This window comes from Lissotriton vulgaris, chromosome 2_1 (assembly GCF_964263255.1).
Source record: "Lissotriton vulgaris chromosome 2_1, aLisVul1.2, whole genome shotgun sequence".
In the NCBI taxonomy this organism is placed as follows: Eukaryota; Metazoa; Chordata; class Amphibia; order Caudata; family Salamandridae; genus Lissotriton; species Lissotriton vulgaris.
Window position 1 is genome coordinate 337,594,024 of NC_141687.1, and position 23,184 is coordinate 337,617,207.

At 46.1% G+C, this 23,184-nt stretch overlaps 1 protein-coding gene across 3 annotated transcripts in view; it reads right to left on the reverse strand.

Annotated features, from left to right (window-relative positions):
• The window catches only part of SSH2 (slingshot protein phosphatase 2), a 710,072-nt gene that overhangs the window by 350,597 nt on the left and 336,291 nt on the right, over nucleotides 1–23,184 (reverse strand). For all 3 annotated transcript variants that reach the window (XM_086955081.1, XM_086955083.1, XM_086955082.1), the window contains one exon: nucleotides 3,777–3,820. In XM_086955081.1, coding sequence (XP_086811207.1) covers nucleotides 3,777–3,820 — 44 coding nt within the window. The remainder of the gene's footprint in view (nucleotides 1–3,776; nucleotides 3,821–23,184) is intronic.

The following is a 23,184-nucleotide window of genomic DNA, read 5'->3' on the forward strand; positions in this document are numbered from 1 at the left end:
AAAGCGCTCCATACTAGTCAACAGAAGTATTCCTTTCCACAAATCTACATCTAGCTGGGGAACTGCATCTTAATAATCAGTTTGTATTTTATTTGAGTCCAGTCCCTAACCACTTCATAGAATACGCTTTGATGGCTCAACCACAACCACCAAGGAACAGTCTAGGAAACTCTTGGATTCATGACTTACCTTTGCAAGCAACAGAATCCAAGGCCCTGGCAGAGTGAAGACAAACAACACTACCAAACGTTGATCCTGCCCACAAAGTCCTAATTGCCCTAAGACCAGGAGAAAAAGTTCCCAACCATTATTAGAAACTGTTTTCGTTCAATTTTGTTCAGCATTTAGCATCAACCCAAAAGCTACTATTCAATTTCCAGCCCTAATCCACTCCAGTGACTTATAGTCCAAATGAAGAACCAGAAAAGATGAGAGTCAAAAGGGTAGCAGTTTCTCCGTATGCCTAGAGTCAAACCCCCAAAAGGACCAAGTTAGCCTAAGCTCCTGGGGAAACCAGAAGACTTTTCTGGGATATAGTCACCGCTGCTCATGCCTTGAATTCCATAAAAGTACTGAGGAGTAGCGAAAAAGATCAAAATGGATCTGAATACTACAAGCAAGTGTAGCAATCTATGTGTGTGCTCAGCTTGTTCAGTCGCTGGATAGTAAAATCCAGCTGGAGTTTCAGTGTCTCCAGGAAAAATGTCCACAGTCTCCACTAAGAGTTCCATACGTTTCTATTGTACCTAATGTTTATTTAATGTGTAAACATACATTTGTAGATCATGCCTTACAAAGAAATAAAAAAAAAAATGTAATGTAGGATTTTTTTTCCTTAGATATACTCATTGATAACCGAACTGGATTTTAGTTTACATCGGCTGAACAAGCCCAGTGCTACCTATGAGTAGTCCAAGAAAATGGTCACGATCAATCCCCAGAAGCCAAACACCATGGCAAATTGTGAAGCAAAAATGCATTACTGCTGCACCTACAGTAAGGTTGCCTGCAGAATACAAATTGCGAATACTGTGTTCAGTGAGCAATGGCCATTTATGTGATAGGTCTCACATAAACACACAAAGCAAAATCCTAAAATAAATTCCCCACATTAAGCTCAATAACAATGTAATGGATGCCTCAGCTTTTAATGGGGCACTAAGAGAGCTGAGGTCTCCGGGAGACATGCTTCAGAGACATCCCTGCCTTGGGACACACTAGGTTGCGTTCCTAGTGCACTGGCAGAGGTAGACAGTAAACCAAGCCACCATCGTGCTCTGTTGGCTGGGGTTCAAAGGTGTCAGCTGCGCTTTAATCCTTTAGGGCTCGGCAGAGTTATTTTTAGGTCTAATAGTGAAGCAGCAAGTTTGTGTTTACACTCCTTTAGAAGGTGAAATGTGCACTCACGCCATCTTTGAACTGAAAATTGGACACATCAATAAACTAGAGAATTGTGTACATCCCTCCCTCTGATTGACACGTGCATAAAGCAGCGTGCACCGAGATTGGGAAACAAAGCAAAAAGCACAGAATTTGAAACTATCGTTTGAACCTGCAGAGCACCCTTCTTACAATTTTTGAAGACTCTTAGCACACTTTCACAAACTATCTGATAAAGAAAGATTTTCTGATATTACCACTATATAATGACCCCCTAAGTCTGATAATCATATCGAAAGGGGTTTGTTTTATATCTCCAGCACATTGCCGGCTTATCGTCACTCTAGTCAGCACTGCCTGCAACGGCTAAGCTTCTCCTATACGTTTCACCAGCTGAGCCGGAAGACAGGAACAATGAACAACCGTGCCAGAGGAGCAGAAAGGGGAGCGACCAGGAGGCGTTTATAGAGATGCTGGAGGCAGCTATCTGTAGACATTTAGCTTTCTCTGGTCAGGTGTTGGTGAGTGACGGTAGACCCGACCTCTTTGCCTGTAGACAAAAATTAGGAGCTCATTCCCAATGCTTTGGTTTTGGTGCCATAACATCGGCCCTTGTACTTAGTGGCACCGTTGGGTTTGATATTCCCTCCCGACCGAGTTTTTCTGCTCAGAATGAGGGATAACATTCAGTATTGGAATTTTGCGCCCCTGATACTGAAGATTTTTCCTCCTTTCCAGCTATTTTTTATATTCACATTTCACCGAGTATCACATTTCAAAAGGTTTTCCTGGTTAGATGTGAATGAGAAAATATAGAATGAGCAGCAAACCCTACAAAATTAGAATATCAATTTGGCTGCAAACTCCGATTTGCACTCTACTTGGGATGTATATGGGATGCAAAAAGAATCCCTTAGACATCTATTTTTTTTAAATCGGGATTTGATTACCCTGCTAAGTGTAAAGTACTTAAAACAGTTGCGCATGTATATGACTGACATGACATTCAGGACTACCTTGCTACAGTGGGGTAGGCGAAAAGTGTGAACAGGTATAGATGGTTCTAAACACATTTCCGACTTGGATTCACATCATGAAGAAGTACTGGAATTAGAATCCGCTAGATAATCACAGAATGGTAGCATTGAACATATTTATATAATTCAGGAATTGACAAGCTCTTGAAAGTAGCAAGTTTGTGTTAAAAAAGTCTTTTCCTTTACTCTCCAGACACTACCACATAGTTTAACAGCATGATCTGGCGATGGTTACTCTACTGCCCTTAGCACTGCTCGTTAAGGATTTCTGACTTCACTGACATTGATCTAAAAGAACTCTGAACTATTGTAAACAAAGACATTTATTTGTGTATGAATGTACATAAAATAATATGAAGATACACATCACTTTAGTAATTAGCGCAACAAGGTGTGACCAGTGGATGGCATACACAACACTGGGTTACCAGAAGGATATCGGAGGGCGCAACATTCCCATTGCAGTTTAATGGAGCTGTGGGACATTAATGCAACAGCAGCAGGCGCACAAACGTTCAAGAGGCTTGTTCTTCCCTACAGATTTGGAACACTAGATTTGAAGGACTGCAACAGGTGGGTGTAGACTGAAAGATGATGCGAGTCCTTGTTTGTCATCAGATTGCAAAATACAGATGTAAACGTGTCAGTCTGTGGAGCGCTCCAGTTCTCCCTCTGGCCTGCATCCTGCCAAACCTGAAACGTTCGAGCGTCCTACAAGCTGCACAGTGATAGGTATATACATATGAACAGCGGGTGAGAGGAGACTATGGTTCATACAATACATCCTCTCCAGATAATAATAGACAGCGTTCCAAAAAAGTACTGATATAAACTCTGCCTGCAAAGGGTACTCAGCAAGATGAACATTAGGAGACTGAGCTGTAGCACAGTGCAGATTGCATCTTCTGTGAACTACACAAAACATCTGTCTAGGGAAGCTAAGAAGTCCCTGCAAACTGCAGCTCGAATGCTTATATACACTGAATTGGCCTGGGACAGGGAAAGTGGTCTGAAGCACGGCACGGCCTAAATTGCACACAATACGTGCATGTTTAGAAAGGCTCTATTGGGAGAAAACAAAAAGTCCATCCAGGGGCAATATGAAAGAGCCCTGTATAGTGCCCTGGTATCAGATGACCTCCTGCACATCTTACAAGAGAGGATCCGCAACACAGATCAAAAATCGATACCCAGATGATCCTTCAAACAACTTCAAATTCTCCTCACGGGTGACCCTTCCAAAGTCAAGCCTCATGCATGTGGAATCGACAGAAACATTATCATCTTCAAACATTAAAATGACCAGTCAAACCTGGCTCTGGACACACATGAAAATACCTGATTTGAACACATGCTTACCTGCGGGGCTGCGACCGGCATTCTTCCTCTGCGCTGTCCGCCTCCTGCAAAGACAGAAGAACACACACCTTTATATGGCTGTATGTTTTCGGGATAAACGCATGCACACAGAGTGCATTAGGTTTGTGTGCTCTGCACAAAAAAAAAGCATGCAAAACCAAAGGTAGCTTCAGTTGTGAGGTTTGTCGTTAGCTGGTCTACAGTTAACACCTTATAAATGCAAAGGATCCATACTCTTTACCATTTGTCCCTTCCCTTTCTGTGCCCAGTTTAAGGTCCAAATAAGACTTGACAATTATTTCCAAAGTACAGGTATGTCAGGTTTTATTCCTGAACATGTTTAGGGCAGAGAGCACCTAACTTTATCAGGGGCAACATTTGCTGCCTTACCTACTGAACCAGGATGTTGGATGCTAATGCCAACAAGGGTCAATTAGAGCTCCCCTGTGGGATACAGACCGATGAAGATACATACCACTGACCAACAATCTGTGTCAGCGCACAGTGAGACACCTGCACATTGAAGTGAGGAACTCATACAACAGACTTTGCCAGCCAGCAAACAAAGTATTGGCAAAGCCAACAGGTCGCGCTTTTCAGACCTATTGGCTGCACCAATGCACAGCATCAGCAAATAATAATTTTTAAAAAACGGAATGATGTGGCCACTGTTACCGGTCGTGTCATTTTGCAATTGTGTACATGCGTTACTACACAAGCATTCCCTCAGAGACAAATTGAATCGTACTATTTCACAAAGTGAACACCACACAGTTTAGGAGAACCCGGGAAAAATGGATATGAGATAATTCTGGAATTGCACTTCGTCCTTTGGGGCACAAGAAAAGAATTGCCCCCTCAGGAGTAAAGGTAATTTCTAGAGCCTAGACATCCGAAACCAGGCGGCAAGATACTAAGCACAATAACACAGACAACTTTGCCAATAACTGCCATCTAGAAAGATATTTATTCAAGGGCCAGGAGAAGGCGAGATTCAATACTTTGTTGACATCCCAAAGCACCGAGTATCTCAGTTCTGGAGGAAGAGACAACCTAATACCCCTGAGAAGCTTCCGGACCAATGGATGTTCACCAACTGGATGGCCCCCACGTGGGTATATCCTGCAGAGATTGGGGACCTGAAGGTGTTGACCAAAATATAGGCCAATCCTTCCTCCGCCAGAGAAGCCAAAAAATGTACGATGTATACAGCATTTTCCCCCATGGGATTCAAGTCTTGCTTCTGACACCAACCCAACCATTGAGAGCAGGCCTAGCGGTACTGTTTAACGTTAATGTCCGCTCACGTCTGGGACAGGTCCGCAGCTGTGCGCAAAAGCCCTGGGACTTGCTAGTATGATCTGTAATCCTACACACCATAAGCTGGAGGGATCCACTGGTCACCAGTTGGTGGGGATTCCCCGAGGGATCCCTGAGGATAAATTGTTTGTGTGGTAGACAGATTGGAAAATCTCAAGTAAGTTCCAGTAGAACTGGAAACCAGACTTGCGACCTCCAAGTCGGAGTTACTACCACCAAGTTCTCTAGCTGATGGCAAGTCTGTGCCATGAGTCTCATTAGCAACGCACATTTTTATTTATTTATAAAGTTTTATATAGTGCAAACAATATCCCGAAGGATATCAGAGTGCTTTACAATAGGTCCGACGCTTTGAGGATACCAAAAATAACCAGACAACAAATAATTTCCCTTTAGTTTAAAAACACAATTTTGCTACTACACCATATTGGGCAATCTCAATAGCACGTACCTAATAACCTCTTCACATCAATTTCACCAATCAATACCAATAAATCTGCTGCTTTCTTTCATTTGTTTATTAAAAATACATATATCTCATTGTAGGAATCTGTCTTCACATTAAAAAATATATACAAATTATATACACAATACAATCACTACAAGATTATTGCACATACATTACAAACTAATTTACATAAAAGCTATTTTAAAAATACAAAAGAAACTGCTGACGCAGCGTTTCGGTGGTTTCTTGGGTCTACCCTCACCTTCTTCAGGACTGAAAAAAAGTATAACAAAAAACCTTCAGCGATGATCTCTGGTACAGACTAAAAGGTATTAGATCACACTTTTATTTTACTCTTTCCTCGAGCTTCACCTCAGAGCTCGATACCTTTGAGAGTGTTTTTACAGGATGGCAATGTGACCAGGATGTGTGTTGCCCACTATTCAATTTTATTTCCTTTTTTTCCTTTTTTTTTTCCTTTTGCTTTTGCAGTCTCATTTAGCCAGTTTTGAGTTATATATCCGGGCTGTATCGTGGCATCTGGTGCTAAGGTTCAACTATTCCCATTTTTAATCTCCACTCTCTTTTGCCAATTTTGTTATTACTTTCGATCGGCCACCGTGCTGGATTCATCTGCCACAGATCCACCACTCCTTCCTATTATATTAGATTTAAATGGTGGGAAGGCATAACTCGTCTCCATGGACCTGTCTTGGAGAAAGGCATTGGTCGCTATTGCTTCGGGATGTGGTCTCCAACTGAAAAACAGCGGCAGTTGACAGTCCAGCTGGGACGCAAAAAGATAGACTGTGTGAGGACCAGCAACAACTTAACAGAAATGTATAAAGGGCCAGTAGCAATATCCTTTTTATTCTTTTTGATAATTTGCAAGAGAATGTCTATAGCCTCTTCAAAAGCTGATTTTCAGAGGAGTGGGCTTTGCCAGCTGAACAAATGTTTTCTTAGCTCTGGGTTGATTTTTCAATGTTTCTTGCCTCAGATCATGCCATTCCTGCATAACATCGAGGATCGGTTCGGGTCTGTTCGGTTCGGGTCTGAAGGTGTAATATTTTGGAGCCGAAGAATGTTTCGGTTTCGGTGTCGTTGTGGTCGGACCCGAAGCACCATGAGTTTTGTCTTTCGAAACCGAAGTGGATATTCGATGAGATGATGCATCGAACTTTGAGAAAGTAGAAGTCCCTGCTGTAGGCCGAGATTTCAGTGCTGATCCTGAGGGCGAGGCTTCTGTATTTATATGTTGGTGCGCCCCATAGCTTTTCTGTAGTGGCGGACCTTAAGCAGTATTTTGCTACAAACTGATATTTTTGTCTTTGGATTGGGCACAATTGTACTCGCGGTCTGATTTTTTTTAGCAGACTCGTGAAGGCTGAATCTTTTTCCATATCTGAACCGGAGTCGGAATCATGGAGGGACAAGGATTCCTCTTGTGCTGCTGATGCCTCTTCTTCCGCCTGTCGACCGAAGATGTCCTGTTAGTCATCTGCTTGTCTGAGAAGCATTTGGCAATGGGCACGTCGATCCCAAAGTGTCTTTTTGCACCTAAAAGATTTGCAGGCCTCAAAGGTATCCTGTTGATGGTCGAGTGATAGGCATAGAATGCAAACTGAATGTTGGTCGGTGTGAGATTATTTGGATAGAACTTCTGACAGAAAAGTAGCAGAGTATGTTCTATCAGCAGCTCATTCTCTGAAAATTATGCTGAAGTAGAAAAGGCGTGACCAATGCACAAATATGCTATTTGCTCAGAACACAAGAGTAAATACGCAATTGAGATAATAGCATCAATCTACTAGCGAACCAAAGGGAGCTGGAATGGATCTAGAATCGGAGTGCGAGAGATTACATCCGAACCCATCAGCGGAAAAAAACAATCTAACAATGGAGTCAATGCCCATGTCCAGTATCACCAACAGGAGGAGTCACACAACATCGTGACTCAAAGAACTTCTTCGAAGAAAAGCAACTTGTAATCATACGAGCCCAACACTAGATGGCGAACGTATGCACAGCATGTGTATCTATAGCAGCCGTGGCCGGCAGTGGGAGTACCTGCAGGGCGGTGAGTAAACATATAAATAAATAAAACGAATTTCATTGAGTGCACTGCATCCCCAAATGTGATGCAGTGCGCGCAACGAAATTCATTCTATTTATTTAAATGTTTACTTACCTGTAAAGCTCCGTAATCCATACATTACTACCCTCCCACCCCCACCCTGCCCCTCCTCCTCCCCACGTCACCGCCCTGCAGGTACTCCCACTGCCAGCCGTGGCTGATCTATAGCACACATGCTTGGCACATGATGTTCAGCCTTCCTTGACTAATTTCAAGGCTGTAAAGAAGAGTGCCACACAAGTCAATAAATGGTAAGCAATGGGCAGGCTCCAGGCCCTTTTGTTAACAACAGTGACTCGCACACAAGACACAAGCGCATGCTTTTGCTGATTCGATCCTAAGGATGCACACCCTCCCCCACCCAAACCTAGAAAGTAAAAAAAAGGGCCCCAGAGTTTCGCATATCTCACTGATATTCATTGGGTCTGGGCAGAATGGGGCCCCCTTATGTGTTTGGGGGCCCCTGAAGGGTTTGCCCCGACCCACTGTGCTACAAGGGCTGCAGGGTCTGGGGTACATCCGTTCTGAATGAGCCTGGTCTCTTAGTGAACCACTGCGTGTGTTCATAGGAGCGGTGGGCATTTGTGGGTTCAGCTACCCTTCCATGGAGCTTCTAGTGGCCCATATCACTCAAAACAGCCACTGTGGTAGAGGTTTCTTGGTGCTAACAATGAGCTCATGCCGATTAGCAAGAATACAAAATGTATATTATATGACCAAAAACATTTAGAAAATTCCAGAAAATTAGCTATGCAGAAGACCCGATACTCCTGAGAACTCAAATCTGAAAATTCGGTCTAGAACCAGATGTTGGGGTTGTTTGTTTCGCAAAGGGATATGGTAGACGTTAAGGTTTAAATATTCGGCCAGTATGAGAAACCCGTCTGGATTTCCTACCTTTTATGAATACACCTTTGACTATTAAACGGAGTTCTAAAATCCTTGATAACAATCTAATACCATGTTTGCCTTTCAACCAAGTGGAACAAAGATAAGGGGCTAAAGGTACAAAGGTAGCTTGATAGGGGTGTGACTTTAATTCCTCAATACAGATTAAAATCACCAGAAAACACAGAGGTCTCTATCTTTTAACCCAGAGATAGAAGGCCCCTCCACAAAAATACTGACTTACACAACCCCTGCTTCGGATAAAGAAGACAGCTCAGATCCTATCCTTCAGCAACCTATAGGCTCTGCCACATCTGTGCTAACTAACAATTGTTTTTCACCGTAGTTTTGTTTCTGCTACAAACAATCAGGTTTTAATGCTGTGCATCGAAGAGCTGCACAAAGGGAAGATTAGAGAAGCACACATGTCACCTGGCAGATGATGAAGCATGCAAAAAAAGAGTGGGTGAGTCCTTTCCTACCAATAGCTCTGTATTTTGTCATGTCCTCATGTTAATGTTAATTACATTTGTAGAGCGCAGCTGCTACCCGGAGGTGTCCTGGCGCTGGGGTGAAGAACTCGAGAATCATAAGAAGTATGTTGCACGGGCTAGTCTGTGAACAACCATGTTTTTAGAGCCTTCCTGAATGCCATGAGATTTGTCATGCGCCTTTAGATGTATAGGAAGGGTATTCCATGTCTTGGCAGCATTGGCAATAAAACCTCTGCCGCCCCAGTTTGCTTTTTTTGTCCGGGGTAACATCACCAATTTAGGACCGGAGTGCTCTTTCAGGTGAGTACCGACGGAAGTGTTGTTTTTAAAAATCTGGGCCTGTTCCCTGAAGGGCCCTGAAAACCAGTCACAGCGCCTTAAATTGGGCGCGCTTCCTAATAGGTAGCCAGTGAAGTTTTTTGATCTCCGATTTAACTGATGCATATTTGGGGATGCGCGTAAGGAGTCTGGCCGCTGCATTTTGCAGCATTTGTAGTTTATTCATTGCTCCTTTTTGCAACTTGAGGTAAAGACTATTGCAATAGTTTAACCTCAACATTACTAATGCTGTAACTACCATCTGTTGTGCGTCATTAGGTAGTAGCAGCATTATTTTCTTGCATGGTCTGATAATGTACGAATTGGAAGATGCCACGAAGTTCACCTGGTCCTGGTCCTTGAAACTAAGAGTATGAATCAATCCATACTCCCAGGTTTTTAAGCTTTCTAGTTGAGGAGGGCAGTGGTCCTAGGGAGTTCGGCCAACAGTCTGGGGTCCAGAATGTTGGATTGTTGCCGAAATGCACAATCTCAGTTTTGCTGGAGTTCAACTTTAAACAGTTTTGTGCCATCCAGGTTCCTACTGCGTTCATGCAGTCTTGTAGTCTGGATGTAATGTCCTGTAGCCGCTCAGGTCTTATTGCCACCACAATTTGGGTATCGTCTGCATATGAAGTTAAGCTAAATTCAAATGATTCGATGAGGATGGCAGGGAGGACACACATATGTTAAAGAGCGTTGGACTCAATGAGGAGCCCAGAGGAACTCCACAGGGAAAGGAGAATTCCTCAGCCTCAAATGTGTCTAGACTCACCCTTTGAGTTCTTTCTGACAGAAAGGATTTGAGGAGTTTTTGGGCAGTGCCCTTCACTAGTATTTCTTCTAATCGGTCCACCAGTAGGGTATGATGGACCGTATCAAATGCCACCGAGAGGTCCAGCATGATCAGGGCGGTTTTCTGCCCTAATCAAGAATGGTCCTTATTTCCTATGTGGATTGTATGAGTGCGGTTTCCGTGCTACGGCCCTCTCTGAATCCATATTAGGTCGAATTCAGCGCCAGGGATGATTTTAGAAACTGATTGAGTTGGGCATTCATATTCCTTTCTATTATCTTTGCTGGAAGGGGTAATCTGGAGATAGGTCTAAAATTGTTCAGATCTTTTGCATCCAAATTGGGTTTCTTCAGTAAGGGCAATATTGATGCCTGTTTCCAGTCTTTCAGGAAGTATCCTTCTGTGTACATTAAGTTGAAGATAGAGGTCAGCTTACCCGCTACTATCTTTGACGCTTGTTTAACTATCTCATGTAGCACATAAGTTGTTTTTGTGTCCCTGATAAAACTCAGGGTGATGATCCCTGCTATACCAGTTGTGTGTTAAGTGCCACCTGGAAATGCCAGACAAAATTAACATAGGCACTATTATATGTGATAAGCTATAATCTAGATCTACGTTTACTGTGATCCATGCATACTTACTACTACTAAAGACCAAGACCGCATTGAAGATTACTTCATGGAAACCAGGTTTTGTCTGGTCTTGAAACCAAGAGCACTGGAGAAAATGTATTTAACCTGTGCTTAGGTAATCAGCAGTATAAATTACTCACCTTAGTATTATCCCCGGGCATCAGGCTGGATCTTGAAAGTTTTCGCGAGCAGCAGGGCCGGACTGGGAACCACAACCGGCCCTGGCAAAGTGCTCGGCCGCCCCCCCCACCCCAACCTCCTCCCCACTCTAGGGGTCTTGGGGGTGTAGCCGAGCTCTTTGCCGGTGCCGGTTTTCGGCCGATTTTGGTACAGGGACGATTTTGCAGCTTTGCTGCAAAAACGGACCTGTAACAAAAACTGCCCCCAGGGGCCCAAAACCGTACCCCCACCCGTGCGGCGCACCGGGGGATTGCCCGGTGCCTGCTATGGCCAGTCCGGCCTTGGCGAGCAGTACGCCTGTGCACCAGAGGTGGGTCAAAAGGGGGTGGTGATGGACGGAGCATCTGTACCAATCAGTCTGACTCACACCCAGTCAGACTGATTTGAATATGGCCATGTCTGAACTGGAGTGGCAGAGTGGGCTAAAGAACGGTGATGGATTAAACCCAGATCGGTTGACTGGTTCAGATGCTCCGTCCATCACCACCCCCTTTTGTATCGCTTTGTGCCCCAGAGGTAGCATCTTTCCGTTCCATGTGGCATTGGCAGTGTCTTCTGCAACAGAAGTGACATGTGGGCAAGGAATCTTTGGCTAGATAGAGTCTCTACCAGATAAGGCGTTACCGAAGGTAAGTAACTTGTGCACCTGATAGAGACTTCTAGTCACAGATTCTTTACATTAGAATATATACCCAAGCAATACCTCCCTGGAGGTCGGTCTTCGAAACTGTTTCACACTAGAAAGTCCTGTAGGACCGAATAAGCAAAGTGCCTGTCCCGACAGACCAGACTATCTTGGCAGTAATATTTCGAGAACGTGTGTAGAGATGACCAAGTTGGTGTCTGGCAGACATCAAGGACCGGAACTCTGTGTGCTGACACAGTGATCACAGCCTTAGCTCCGAGCATGCAAACACTCATGGAGTTGCTTCTTGGCCAGTGCGTACCAGATCTTAATGTAGACCATGATCCATCAGAAGATGGACCATTTTTGCACCCCCTTTGCCTTCTTTGCTCCGACATACCCACAAAGAGTTGGTCATCAAACCGGAACTCTTTTGAGCAGTCAAGGTAAAAACGACAATGCTTTTTTTGGGTCCTGGTAATGAAAATGCTCCTCTTCCTTAGTGTAAAAGGTAGGCAGGGTAATGGACTGGCCTACATGAAAGGGAGTGATGGATTTCCACAGAAAGGGAGCTCTAGTACGTAGAACCAGCTTGTCTGGGCAGATGTTTAAGTAAGGAGACTTGGATGACAAAGCCTGAAGCTCACTGGTGCTCTGGGCAAATATTATTGCCACTAAGAAGGCCGTCTTGATGGTAAGGCGCCTGAGCGTAGAGTTTTCTGGTGGCTCAAAGAGAGCACACATCAGAAATGTTAGGGCGAGATTGAGGTTCCACTGAAGCATGATGAAGGGCAAAGGTGGAAGCACTTGGAAAACCTTTCAAGAACCTATTTACAACAGGGGATTTGAACAGGGATGGCTGATCTGTCAACCACAGAAATGCAGAGATGGCAGAAATATAGCCCTTTAAGGTGGCCAAAACTGCCCTGCTGGGCAAGAGAAAGGATAAAGAGAAGGGCCTGAGAGAGGGGAGCAGAAAGAGGGTCAACCTGTTTCTCTGCACACCATGCCACAAACTTGCCCCAACGGCAGGTGTATACAGTCTTAGTAGAGGGATGCCTGGCTGCCAAGATAACATTACAAACTTCAGGAGGAAGGTCGAAAGCTGTCATCTGATGCCACTCAATATCCACTCTGAAGGCGGAGCATTGACAAGTTTGGGTGGAGAACTCTCCTCTGCTGCTGTGACAGATCCTCCAGAAAAGGGAGCCTGATCGGAGGACCGTTGGCCATGCTCAACAGCTTGGGACACCAAACACTCTGAGCCCAGACCAAGGCCACAAGGATGACCTCAGCCCAGTCGTTCCTGATCTTCTCGAGAACTCTGGGCAGGATTGGTATGGTATGGAAAGACATAGAGGAGGCCTGAGCTCAACTTGAGAAGGATAGAGTCTCAGAGCGAGAGCCGCCTTGGAAACTCCAGCACGCAAAACTGATGCCATTGCACATTCTCGATGGAGGCGAACAGATCTAACCAAGGCTCTTTCCGCAGCTGAAGGAAGCCTGGCACCACCACCCCTGATGGAGACGTCGTTCATGATTCATAAGGCATCTTCAACTGAATTTGTCCCACCTGGCGTTCAAAGAGCCTGCTACATGTTGAACCACCATGGATATGCCCTGATGTTCCAGCGAGGTCAAGAGACACAGGGTCTCTTGAAAGAGGGTCCATGACCTGACCCAGCCCTGTTTGTTGCAGTACCACATTGCGGTGGTGGTGTCCGTAAACACCTGCATCAGCCTTTCCTAAATAGAGGGTAGAAAGGCGTTCAATGCCAGCCGGATTGCCCAGAGCTCCAGTAGGTTGATATGGAGTCCAGATTCCGCCAGAGGCATCCGATCTCCACCTCTCCCAGATGGCTGCCTGATCCCAGGAGTGATGCACCTGCCACTACTGTCCTATCGGGTTGGGCATGAGAGAGGGATCTGTTGCTGACCCAAACGCGGTGCGTTAACCACCACTGCAGATCGTTTGCAGTACCCTCAGGGATCTGGATCGTGTCAGAGAGAGTCCCCATATGCTGCACCCACTAGAACTTCAGGGCCCTCTTCAGAGCCCGCATATGCCATCGGCATGTGTAACAAGTAGGATGCACAAGGCCATTAGCCAGCAGCCTCAGAATCAGTCTCACTGAAATCCAGGGTAGAGGCTGAAACATTGGTATGATAACCTGACTATCCTGGACTGGCCTTTTCAGGAGGACAAAACCACAGCTGCACTGTGTCCAGAACAACTCTGATGAAAAGGAGTCAGGTGTGACTTCGGCACATTGAAAGTAAACCCCAATGAGTGCAGGAGGTTCACCATAGTTTGGATTTGGATTTAGTTAGGAGCGAGCCTGCCTTCAACAACCAGTGATCGAGACAGGGGAAGACTAGCAGCCCTGATCTCCACAGATGAGCTGCAACCACTGCCATCACCTTGGTGAACACGCTGGTAGGGCCAAAAGGGAGCATGGTGCACTGAAAGTGCCTGTGGCCTATTGTGAACCACAGGTAAAACCTGTGGGCAGGCAGTATGGCAGTATGGCAATGTGGAAGCATGCGTCCTGCAAGCTCATCGCTACCATCCAGTCTCTCGGTTCCAGGACGAGTATGAGCATTTTGAATTTCTCCTTTCCTAGGAAGAAATTGAGAGGGTGCAGGTCTAGATAAGGATAAAGGCCTACTTCCTTTTCAGGGAGCAGAACGTAGCAGGATCAACAACCACTACCTCCTTCTGGCATCAGCACCCTCTCTATGACTCCCTTGGCCAAGAGAGCTGTCACTTCCTGGCAGAGCAAGGAAAGATGGTATGTCACAAGTGGGTGGCATGGGTGGAGGAGAAGTTACAAAAGGGAGGGAAGGGAGGAAACTGAAGAGGTTTGGAGGGGGGAGTTGTGTGCTGGCCCAACCTTTGACTGCCAGACCCACATGGTTTGTGGGTACTGCATCCTCGGCCAAGTAAAGGCTGGGAAGCTTGCACACAATGGCGGCTGGGCAAGTAAAGACATGGCTGGAAACAGCCTCCAATGCCATGAAAGGCGGACTGGGGTTAATGAAGGGCCTTGGAAAGATTCAAGGACCTGGCCCTAGCTCTCCTTTCCATGAAGCGCTCCAGTGATGAGTCTACCTAGTCTCCGAATAGACAGGAACCATTAAAGGCGATGTTAGAAAATCCCTGGAAAAGCCAGCCGACCTCAGTCAGGAGTGGTGCCACATGATGACTGACAAAGAAAGCACTTTGCCCAGCAAGTCGGTCGTGTCCAGTCCACATCGAATTGTGAACTTCGCTGCATCTCTTCCGTCTGTGATAGCTTGGGAGAGTATGGCTTGGGCCTCCTTCAGGACAATGCGCAGCACCAGAGCAACCAAATACCATAGCACTTAGGATCAATGGCCCAAAAGGTGTGCAGTGTTCATGCACCGCAGAGCCAGGCTGATGGAAGAAAACATTTTCTTGCCCAAGGTGTCCAGCCTCTTTGATTTCCTATCTGGAGGGGATATAGAGAATACACCAGGATTTACTCAGGAAGTGGAGGCTTGGCCCACCAAGCTTTCCGGAGTGTGGTGGTGCTTGAGGAAACTGGGCTGCCCTGGGGCAGGGCGATGGACAATCGTCCTACTCGCAGGAGCTCCTGTGCAGGGTTTGAATCAGGTCCCAAACAGGACGTCCGAATGGGCTTCATTAAATGGGAGAAATAGTTCTGAGGGGGTCACTCCCAGTTGAAGCACCTCTAACAAGACATTAGTCTTGACTGCCTTTGAGGGTAAGCTAAGGTCTAGGACATTCCGCCACCCTTCTCACCACCATAGCAAAAGAGGCTCACTCCTCTGTAGTCATGGCAGGATGAGAGACCTTGTCAGTATCTGGAGAGGTGTCCAGTACACTGGCATCCGCCAATTCCTCAAACCAGTCCATGTTGGGGTCTAGGGGCTGGTATTCTTCAGGGTCCAGTGACCCCTTCCCACCCTCCCCAAGTCCCAGTCCATAAGAACAGGGCTTGTGCTCTGGCCTGGAAGGCATGGCTCCAGGCAGCGCCAGACGATGCCCCTCCGGCTCTGTGTCCAGGATGAGAATGGGGACTACGCCGGAAGCATTGGCATCAGGACCGAGGATGGTCAAGGTGAAACGACCAGCGCTGGTCCGAATCCATCCATGGATCCAAGAGGCCCGAATGGAGCTGGGAATGGAATCGCCAGCGGAGAACTAGTAGGGGCCCCTCCGGAACCCACGGGGCCTAAAGGTACACCAGTGGGAATAGGCTGCCCAAATATGAGATGCTTGGCCTCAGAAAACTCATGAAGTTGGGCAGGGGTCTCTCTGGCTCTTGGAAATTCAGGGAGGTACAAAACTGACTCTGGCGCAGGCTCTACCACAGAGCCAGGCCTTGATTTACTATGCTCCCTCATCTTATCGGATGACTTTGATGGACGGGGTAAAAAGGAAGACCGTTTCAATGTCTTGCTTTTCGGCTTCTTGTGGGACTTACCATGAGATGACTTCAAGGGCGACGAGGATCTAGGACTCCGCGATCAATCCCAGGACCTTGTTCTCTACCGGGATCAAGACTGTCATGTCACAGCATGTCGGGCAGCAAGATGCTTGAGAGAGAGTTCCATCAAGGCATGATGAGCAGTCGATGCAGGTCTTGTTGTGATCGCGCTTGAGGCACCATAGGCAAAAAAGATTCCAGTCCATGTCAGTGACAGGCGCCACAGGGCTTGGAGCCAGCTTTCCTGGCTGACATACCTGCCACACCAGGAGAAAGATTTTTTTTAAAAGATTGCGACATAAGTTAAAACAAAAATTTAAAGTCTATCAAAAAATGACTGGGTGTAGCTCTCTTCGGATCTGTGCTGACTGGCACAGAAAGAAAATAACTGACATCAGCACAGTGAGATGGCGCATATATAGGCACCACGCACATCACTTCTGGCAGGGATGACGCCATATGGAGCTGAAAGATGCCATGTACTGGCGTGCATTGGGACTTTCTAATAAAAAACTTACGGATTTAGTCTGATGCCTAGGGATAAGCCTAGGGTATGGAATCTGTGGCCAGAAGCTATCAGATATTCTTGTATAATGAACTATCTCTAATTCTCTAGTGCAGTTTGGTTTTGATACCACTACTCATCAGTAATAAGAAAAAGTAGATCACCACTATACTGCAATCATTTATTACGATGAGATGTGGCATCACAATGTCTTCTGCCAGAGCCAGCAGACACTGTGAAGAACACTTTATCTATGCAGATCAAACTCCACTTATATACATTTAAGTATCTATTACAAGTGCCTACTTAATTCTGATTGGGGGAGATAACTGGAGTTACAGTACGAGCTGAATTACAAAGCTTTTGGTAAATCAACTGAGCCGGTTCTTTCACCCAGAGATTTTTGCTGCTAATAGGAGCAAACAAAATCACTGGGGGATCCACAACTGGAATCATTGATTCCCTAGTAATCCCACATTTCTTAAGGGGATTCTTTGTAATTCCTAGGTAAAGCAGTCCACTGAATTACCAGTATTGGTAAGCTCAGGAGAGTGGCATTAAAGTGTGGGTTACTGAGGCACTGGTAACAAAGTCCTCAGAGCCAGGGACATCCCTTTTTCAAAGTTCCCTAAAAAACAAGCCTTTGGCTGACAAAGATAGATTATGGTAGCATGTGTACTTATAAGGCGCCGGGCCTTCGTAATAGCGGCGGAGTGTCTCCCCACAGCCCATACCAGCAGATGATAAATAAAATGATAACGCACTGTTATTATCATTTTATTTATGCTGTCTGAGCCGCCGCAATGCAAACGTATAGGGCGGGTGGGCCGATCATGTCAGGGAGGAGTAAAGTGCACTCATCAGTGCACATGCACACTTATGTTTCTCCAACCTCTCTGTGTTACAGTCAGGCTGGGGAAACAGCACAGACTCCATTGCGCCGTCTGAGCGGCAAACGAGGCCGCTCAGACCAATCCTGGTGCTGCACTCTTTGAGAACAGCGCCAGGATTGGCTGCGGACCCTGTGCCCTGAGGACCCATCCACTTCTGGCCGTCGGCTGACGAGAGGAAGAGGGAGGTAGACGTCAGCGTGAGCGGTGCAGCAGCTAAGACTTTTTTCAAATACTTATATTTTGTTTCTCTCCCCCCTCCCCAACCCGTCGCCCTCTCCACCCACAGCCTCCCTACCACTTTAGGTAGGTGGCGGCCGCCACTGGTATTTATTACACTGTTGGAGTTCATCATAGTAAACAGCCATCTACTTGCATGTTACTAAACATTCTTAAACAACGACAGTTTTGATTACGTCAAATTACACCCTATACACTCATTAGCTTTTTAGGTCTCGCTATTCGATGCGCATGCGCATCGAGCTTGCGAGACTATGGGGGCTTAAACAGTCTTTAACTAACTTGCAAGGAATCATGGCGATTCCTTGCAGTGCCCGTGAAATTCAAGCTCAATGCGCATGCGCATTGAGCTTAAAAGCGCGTGCACATCAGTTCCCTCAGCCGCACTCCAGGCCCCTGCTGCTTTAACACCCTCTCCCCGCTCCGCCCCCTCCCCTGCCCGCCGTGTCGCATTTCTCCTCCCCCCTCCCCTTCTCTCCCTCCGTCTTGTTTAATGTAGCATTCTTCCATATCCGCTTTTATCGCATTCATAATACACCATCCGCTACTCTATACACGAGCGCTTGCACTCTCAGTGTATGTCGGGATGAAGGCACATGTCACACACTGTGGCCGGTGAATTGCTTTGCCGACTTCCTTCGTCGTAAAGGGTACTTGTCCTCATCGCAGGGTTATGGTCATTATTTTCGGTCCCCATCACATTATTTTCCCTTCTGTTTATTCTAGTGTTCCATATCCGCTTTTAACGCGTTCATAATACGCCGTCTGCTACTCAATACCCAAGCGCGTGCACTCTCAGTGTATGTCAAGAGGAAGGCGTGTGTCACTCACCGTGGCCGGTGAATTGCTTTGCCGACTTCCTTCGTCGTAAGGAGTACTCGTCCTCATCGCAGGGTTTTGCGGTTTCTTAATAACGTTCGGCTGCATTCTGGTAACAGACAATGTGCACCCGCAATCTATACTTGGTGCTTTCTCTGTTTAGATGCTGAATTGACTAGTCGCAAGTTGTGTATGTGTGTATACCCACCTAGGAAGCGCATTCAGATGTTTCAACAATTGCTGTTCAACCTTGACAGAGTGCTTTAATTATTTTCGAGCGATCCTGTACTTTCTATAGGACACGGAGAGCCCAAGCGGCAAAAATGCACAGCACTACGCAAGAAAATGTTCCTCTCCCCAAAGCCCTGGTATTGTATGTTCCCTTGAAGTCCTGATCTCCATTTGGGTGGGGTGTATTATTTACAAAGTGAAAGCTTGTTCTTTTTGTGACTTGCGGTACAGTTTTGTTTGGCTTTGTAATAAAATCTCTATTAGCTCTCAAGTGCTTGGCAATTCTCCCCCCTCCCCCCCATCCAAAATTCGTCATCGCTCCCGGCCCCGCGGCCAATGCTTGTTTTTCCTCGCTCTTGCCCAAATCACTCACATGAACTCAAAAGACCGTGTAAACGCGCTTTGTGGTTCTGTTTAGGAACCAATATTTGTATTTGCCCTTCTGTTTTCAATTGCGGCTATTTGACCCTGCTGTTTCAACAGATAAAATGCAAATTGCAAGCAATTTGTCCCAAGCCCGAAAGTGTGCTTCTGGGAGGAGGAGCTTTAACACATACACGCAGCCACCTATCTTAATAGCTGTGCAGTCGGGGATACAGGAGCTTTCCTAGCTACGGTGCTGGGTGCAGGAGGCAGAGGTCGTCTGTATATTCATTCTTCAAGATCTTATGTTTGCTCAGTATGTTCCCTCCATTAACTGACACCTTTCGATTGTATGCATTCGAAATGTCTCGGCATCTCTCTCTCTCTGGTCGAGCTCCTCTTTGTTTTGTTTTAAACTACTTTTATTTAAAATGAAACGGGTGTGGTGAAAGAACGACACATCCTCCGCACCTCACGATAATAATTAGTTGATCTTTAAATGGCTTTGACACGCAAGGTAGCAACACGGAGACATTTTTAGGAAAGGGTTTATTTATTGCACAGTTGGAGTTTCATACAATCAATAAGGAATGTATCTGTGTCGTACAGCATATTTTAAATTTCAGTTTTCAAAGTGACACATTAAACTACTGAAAATATATTATTGCAGTTTCCTTTGCGAATATGCGAACAAACTCCCCGACCCTACTTATTTCTCCCACTCCCGCTTGCTACCCTGCTCCCCCTCCCCCGCCTCGCACCAGACTACCATTTGTCGCATTTAGACTACCTTCTCCCCCACCCGACTTGAAAGGCAGCCTCACACACCAACATTTGTCTCTCACACCACAGACTCCTGCTCCCCCGCCCACCCAGCAATGCCGAGAGCTATTCCCTCCCACTTGTTACTGTCTCGGCGCTATCTAGCACACAACGTGTTTTTTTTCCGGGCCCGGCTTTCACCTTTGAAATGTGGGGCACGTGGACCCGCTGGTAGACGGGGAGCGAGGGGGTGCGGGGCCTAGCGCTTAGATGGGCATCTCGTTCTACCCAGCTACACCCTTTCTACCCGTCAGGGTGCCGTTGTTGTGATGATTGTACCAATAGTTTTATATATCAACAGGTCTCGCCCCCTACGGCTCTGTACGCCTGGCTTTACATTTCAAAATATTAATCTGTAACTCAGGGAGCTGTTGATGTAGTGATGCGTCTACTGTTTATAAACGTATGCATACACCTGGTGCTCGTTGTACCAAAGGGAGAACCTATTTGCACGCATTCGTGAAATATATAATACATATAATGCGGTGGTAAACATGTTTGCAAATGGAATTGTACGGCAATTTTCGAGCACTTTGCTGAACGAGGAACTTCGCCGACCTGCATTACCCTTTGTTAGATGCTCTGCGTTCGAGTTCAGGGTGTACGATGGTGATCTGCAGCACAGGAAACAGGACAGCAACTCACTAGAACGTGCACGTTTTTCTTATAGCTACTGTTTTTATTTGTACATTATATTATAGTATTATTTTTATTTTTATTATTACAAGATTTATTTGGTTTATCACAAACCATGGACAGCATTAGTATAAAACGCTTCTAGTTAAACAGTCAGTTGCATCCTCCGGATATTCAGTTCCTCCGGTCAGTAGGGCTAAGCCCAAAAACTTCTCCCCCACTCCCAACCCTTCACGATCTCTTCATCTGTGTACATTATCCAAAACCATTGCATTGCATATACTGTGGGAGCATCTACTCCTTCCTAGCTATGTTTCGAGGGTTTGTTTTACCTTTAAATCACCTACAAGCTAATACATCAAAAGTGGAAGGTTGACTCAGTCATTGAAGAAGGGTGTTAGTAACTTTTCGCTGTTTTCGCATCCACCACCACCACCACCACCACACCCACCACCACCACACCCACCACCACATCCACTACAACCACCACCCCATCCACCACTACCAACACCACCGCATCCACCACCACCGCCGCATCCACCACCACCACATCCACCACCACCACCATCACATCCACCATGACATCCACCGCCACATCCACCACCACATCCACCACCACCACATCCACCACCACCACCACATCCACCACCACTTCACCATCGCATCCACCACCACCACATCCACCACCACCACCGCATCCACCACCACATCCACCACCACCACATCCACCACATCCACCACCACCACCACATGCACCACCACCGCATCCACCACCACCACATCCACCACCTCATCCACCACCTCATCCACCACCTCATCCACCACCTCATCCACCAACGCATCCACCACAACCACCACATCCACCACCACCACATCCACCACAACACCACCACATCCACCATCACCATCACATCCACCATCACATCCACCACCACATCCACCATCACATGCATCACCTTCACATCCACCATGACATCCACCACCACATCCAACACTTCCACCGCATCCACCACCACCACCACCACCACCACCACATCCACCACCACCACATCCACCACCACCACATCCACCACCACCACCACATCCACCACCACCACCACATCCATCACCGCATCCACCACCACCTCATCCACCACCACCGCATCCACCACCACCACATCCACCACCACCACATCCACCACCACCGCATCCACCACCACCACCACATCCACCACCGCATCCACCACCGCATCCACCACACCCACCACCATCACTTCCACCACCACTTTCACCACCACTTTCACCACATCCACAACCACCACATCCACCACATCAACACCACATCGACCACCTCCACCACCACCTCCACCACCTCCACCACCACCACCACCACCTCCACCACCACCACCACCACCTCCACCATCACCACCTCCACCACCACCACCTCCACCACCACCACCACCACCACATCCACCACCACCTCCACATCCACCACCACCCCCACATCCACCACCACATCCACCCCCACATCCACCGCCATCACCACCACATCCACCACCACCACCACATCCACCACCACATCCACCACCACCATATCCCCTAGATCCACCACCACCACATCTACATGTGTGTGGCTCTGTGTGTGTAGGTGCAAATGCAATGTTCTTGGATTGTCGTCACAATAAAATACACTGAACATAATCTTCACAAAAGTTATTTACAAACGTTTAAGCTATTGCCATTATAAATTACAATAACTTTTATTTAAGTATTAATTATTTACAAAATTAAAAGCCATTGTTATTTGTAATATCAATACATCTAAGTCACGTAAATACAACACACATTGCATTACAAATGCTATAGGTGTCACATTTGCAAAAGTTAAAACTATTGACATTGTAACTGACAAAGCTATTAATTTTGCTACTTTCAAAACCTACACATAAATAAAAAAAGTGTTATTTACAATACTGTCATATGGATACTTCATTACATATATTGCGTTACGTTAGCATGAGTGTATTACATGTTTAAACAGCCGTTTTTCCTTTGGCTTCAGTTTTGCACACGACACCTACTTGTTGTTGTCGCTTTCACCCTAGAAGCGGTGAGGTGGTTTATTTGGAATAATATGTTATTTCTATGCTATCAGCTTTGCCTGGTACACTTGGTACAACTGTCTGCACACTGAGAGCTGAACAGTCTAAGATTAACCTAACACAAGGTTGCTGGAAGGCCTGATCCTCGCACCACATTAGACATAACACAAATAATGTTGATGCCAACATTTTGGGCTCTACGCGGGTTTAAGATAGAGTTACACGGAATGAACGAAGACACTTGGTGCTGCGCATGAAGAGAGCTGGTAGCTGTTGATGTGATCTACTCCTACTGACATTTAGAGGTATGGGGCCGCCCTGCTAAAGCCCGAATGAGACCTTCATATATATAAAATAATATGATAAATAGGGTGCGCGAAATATAGGTGATATAGATTTCTATAGATTTTGCATTATAACATGCTATCACCATTTGCTTACTATGGATTAGTGACTATGCTGCTGACTCTGATTTTTATAATCTGCATTTTGGTATTATACAAGA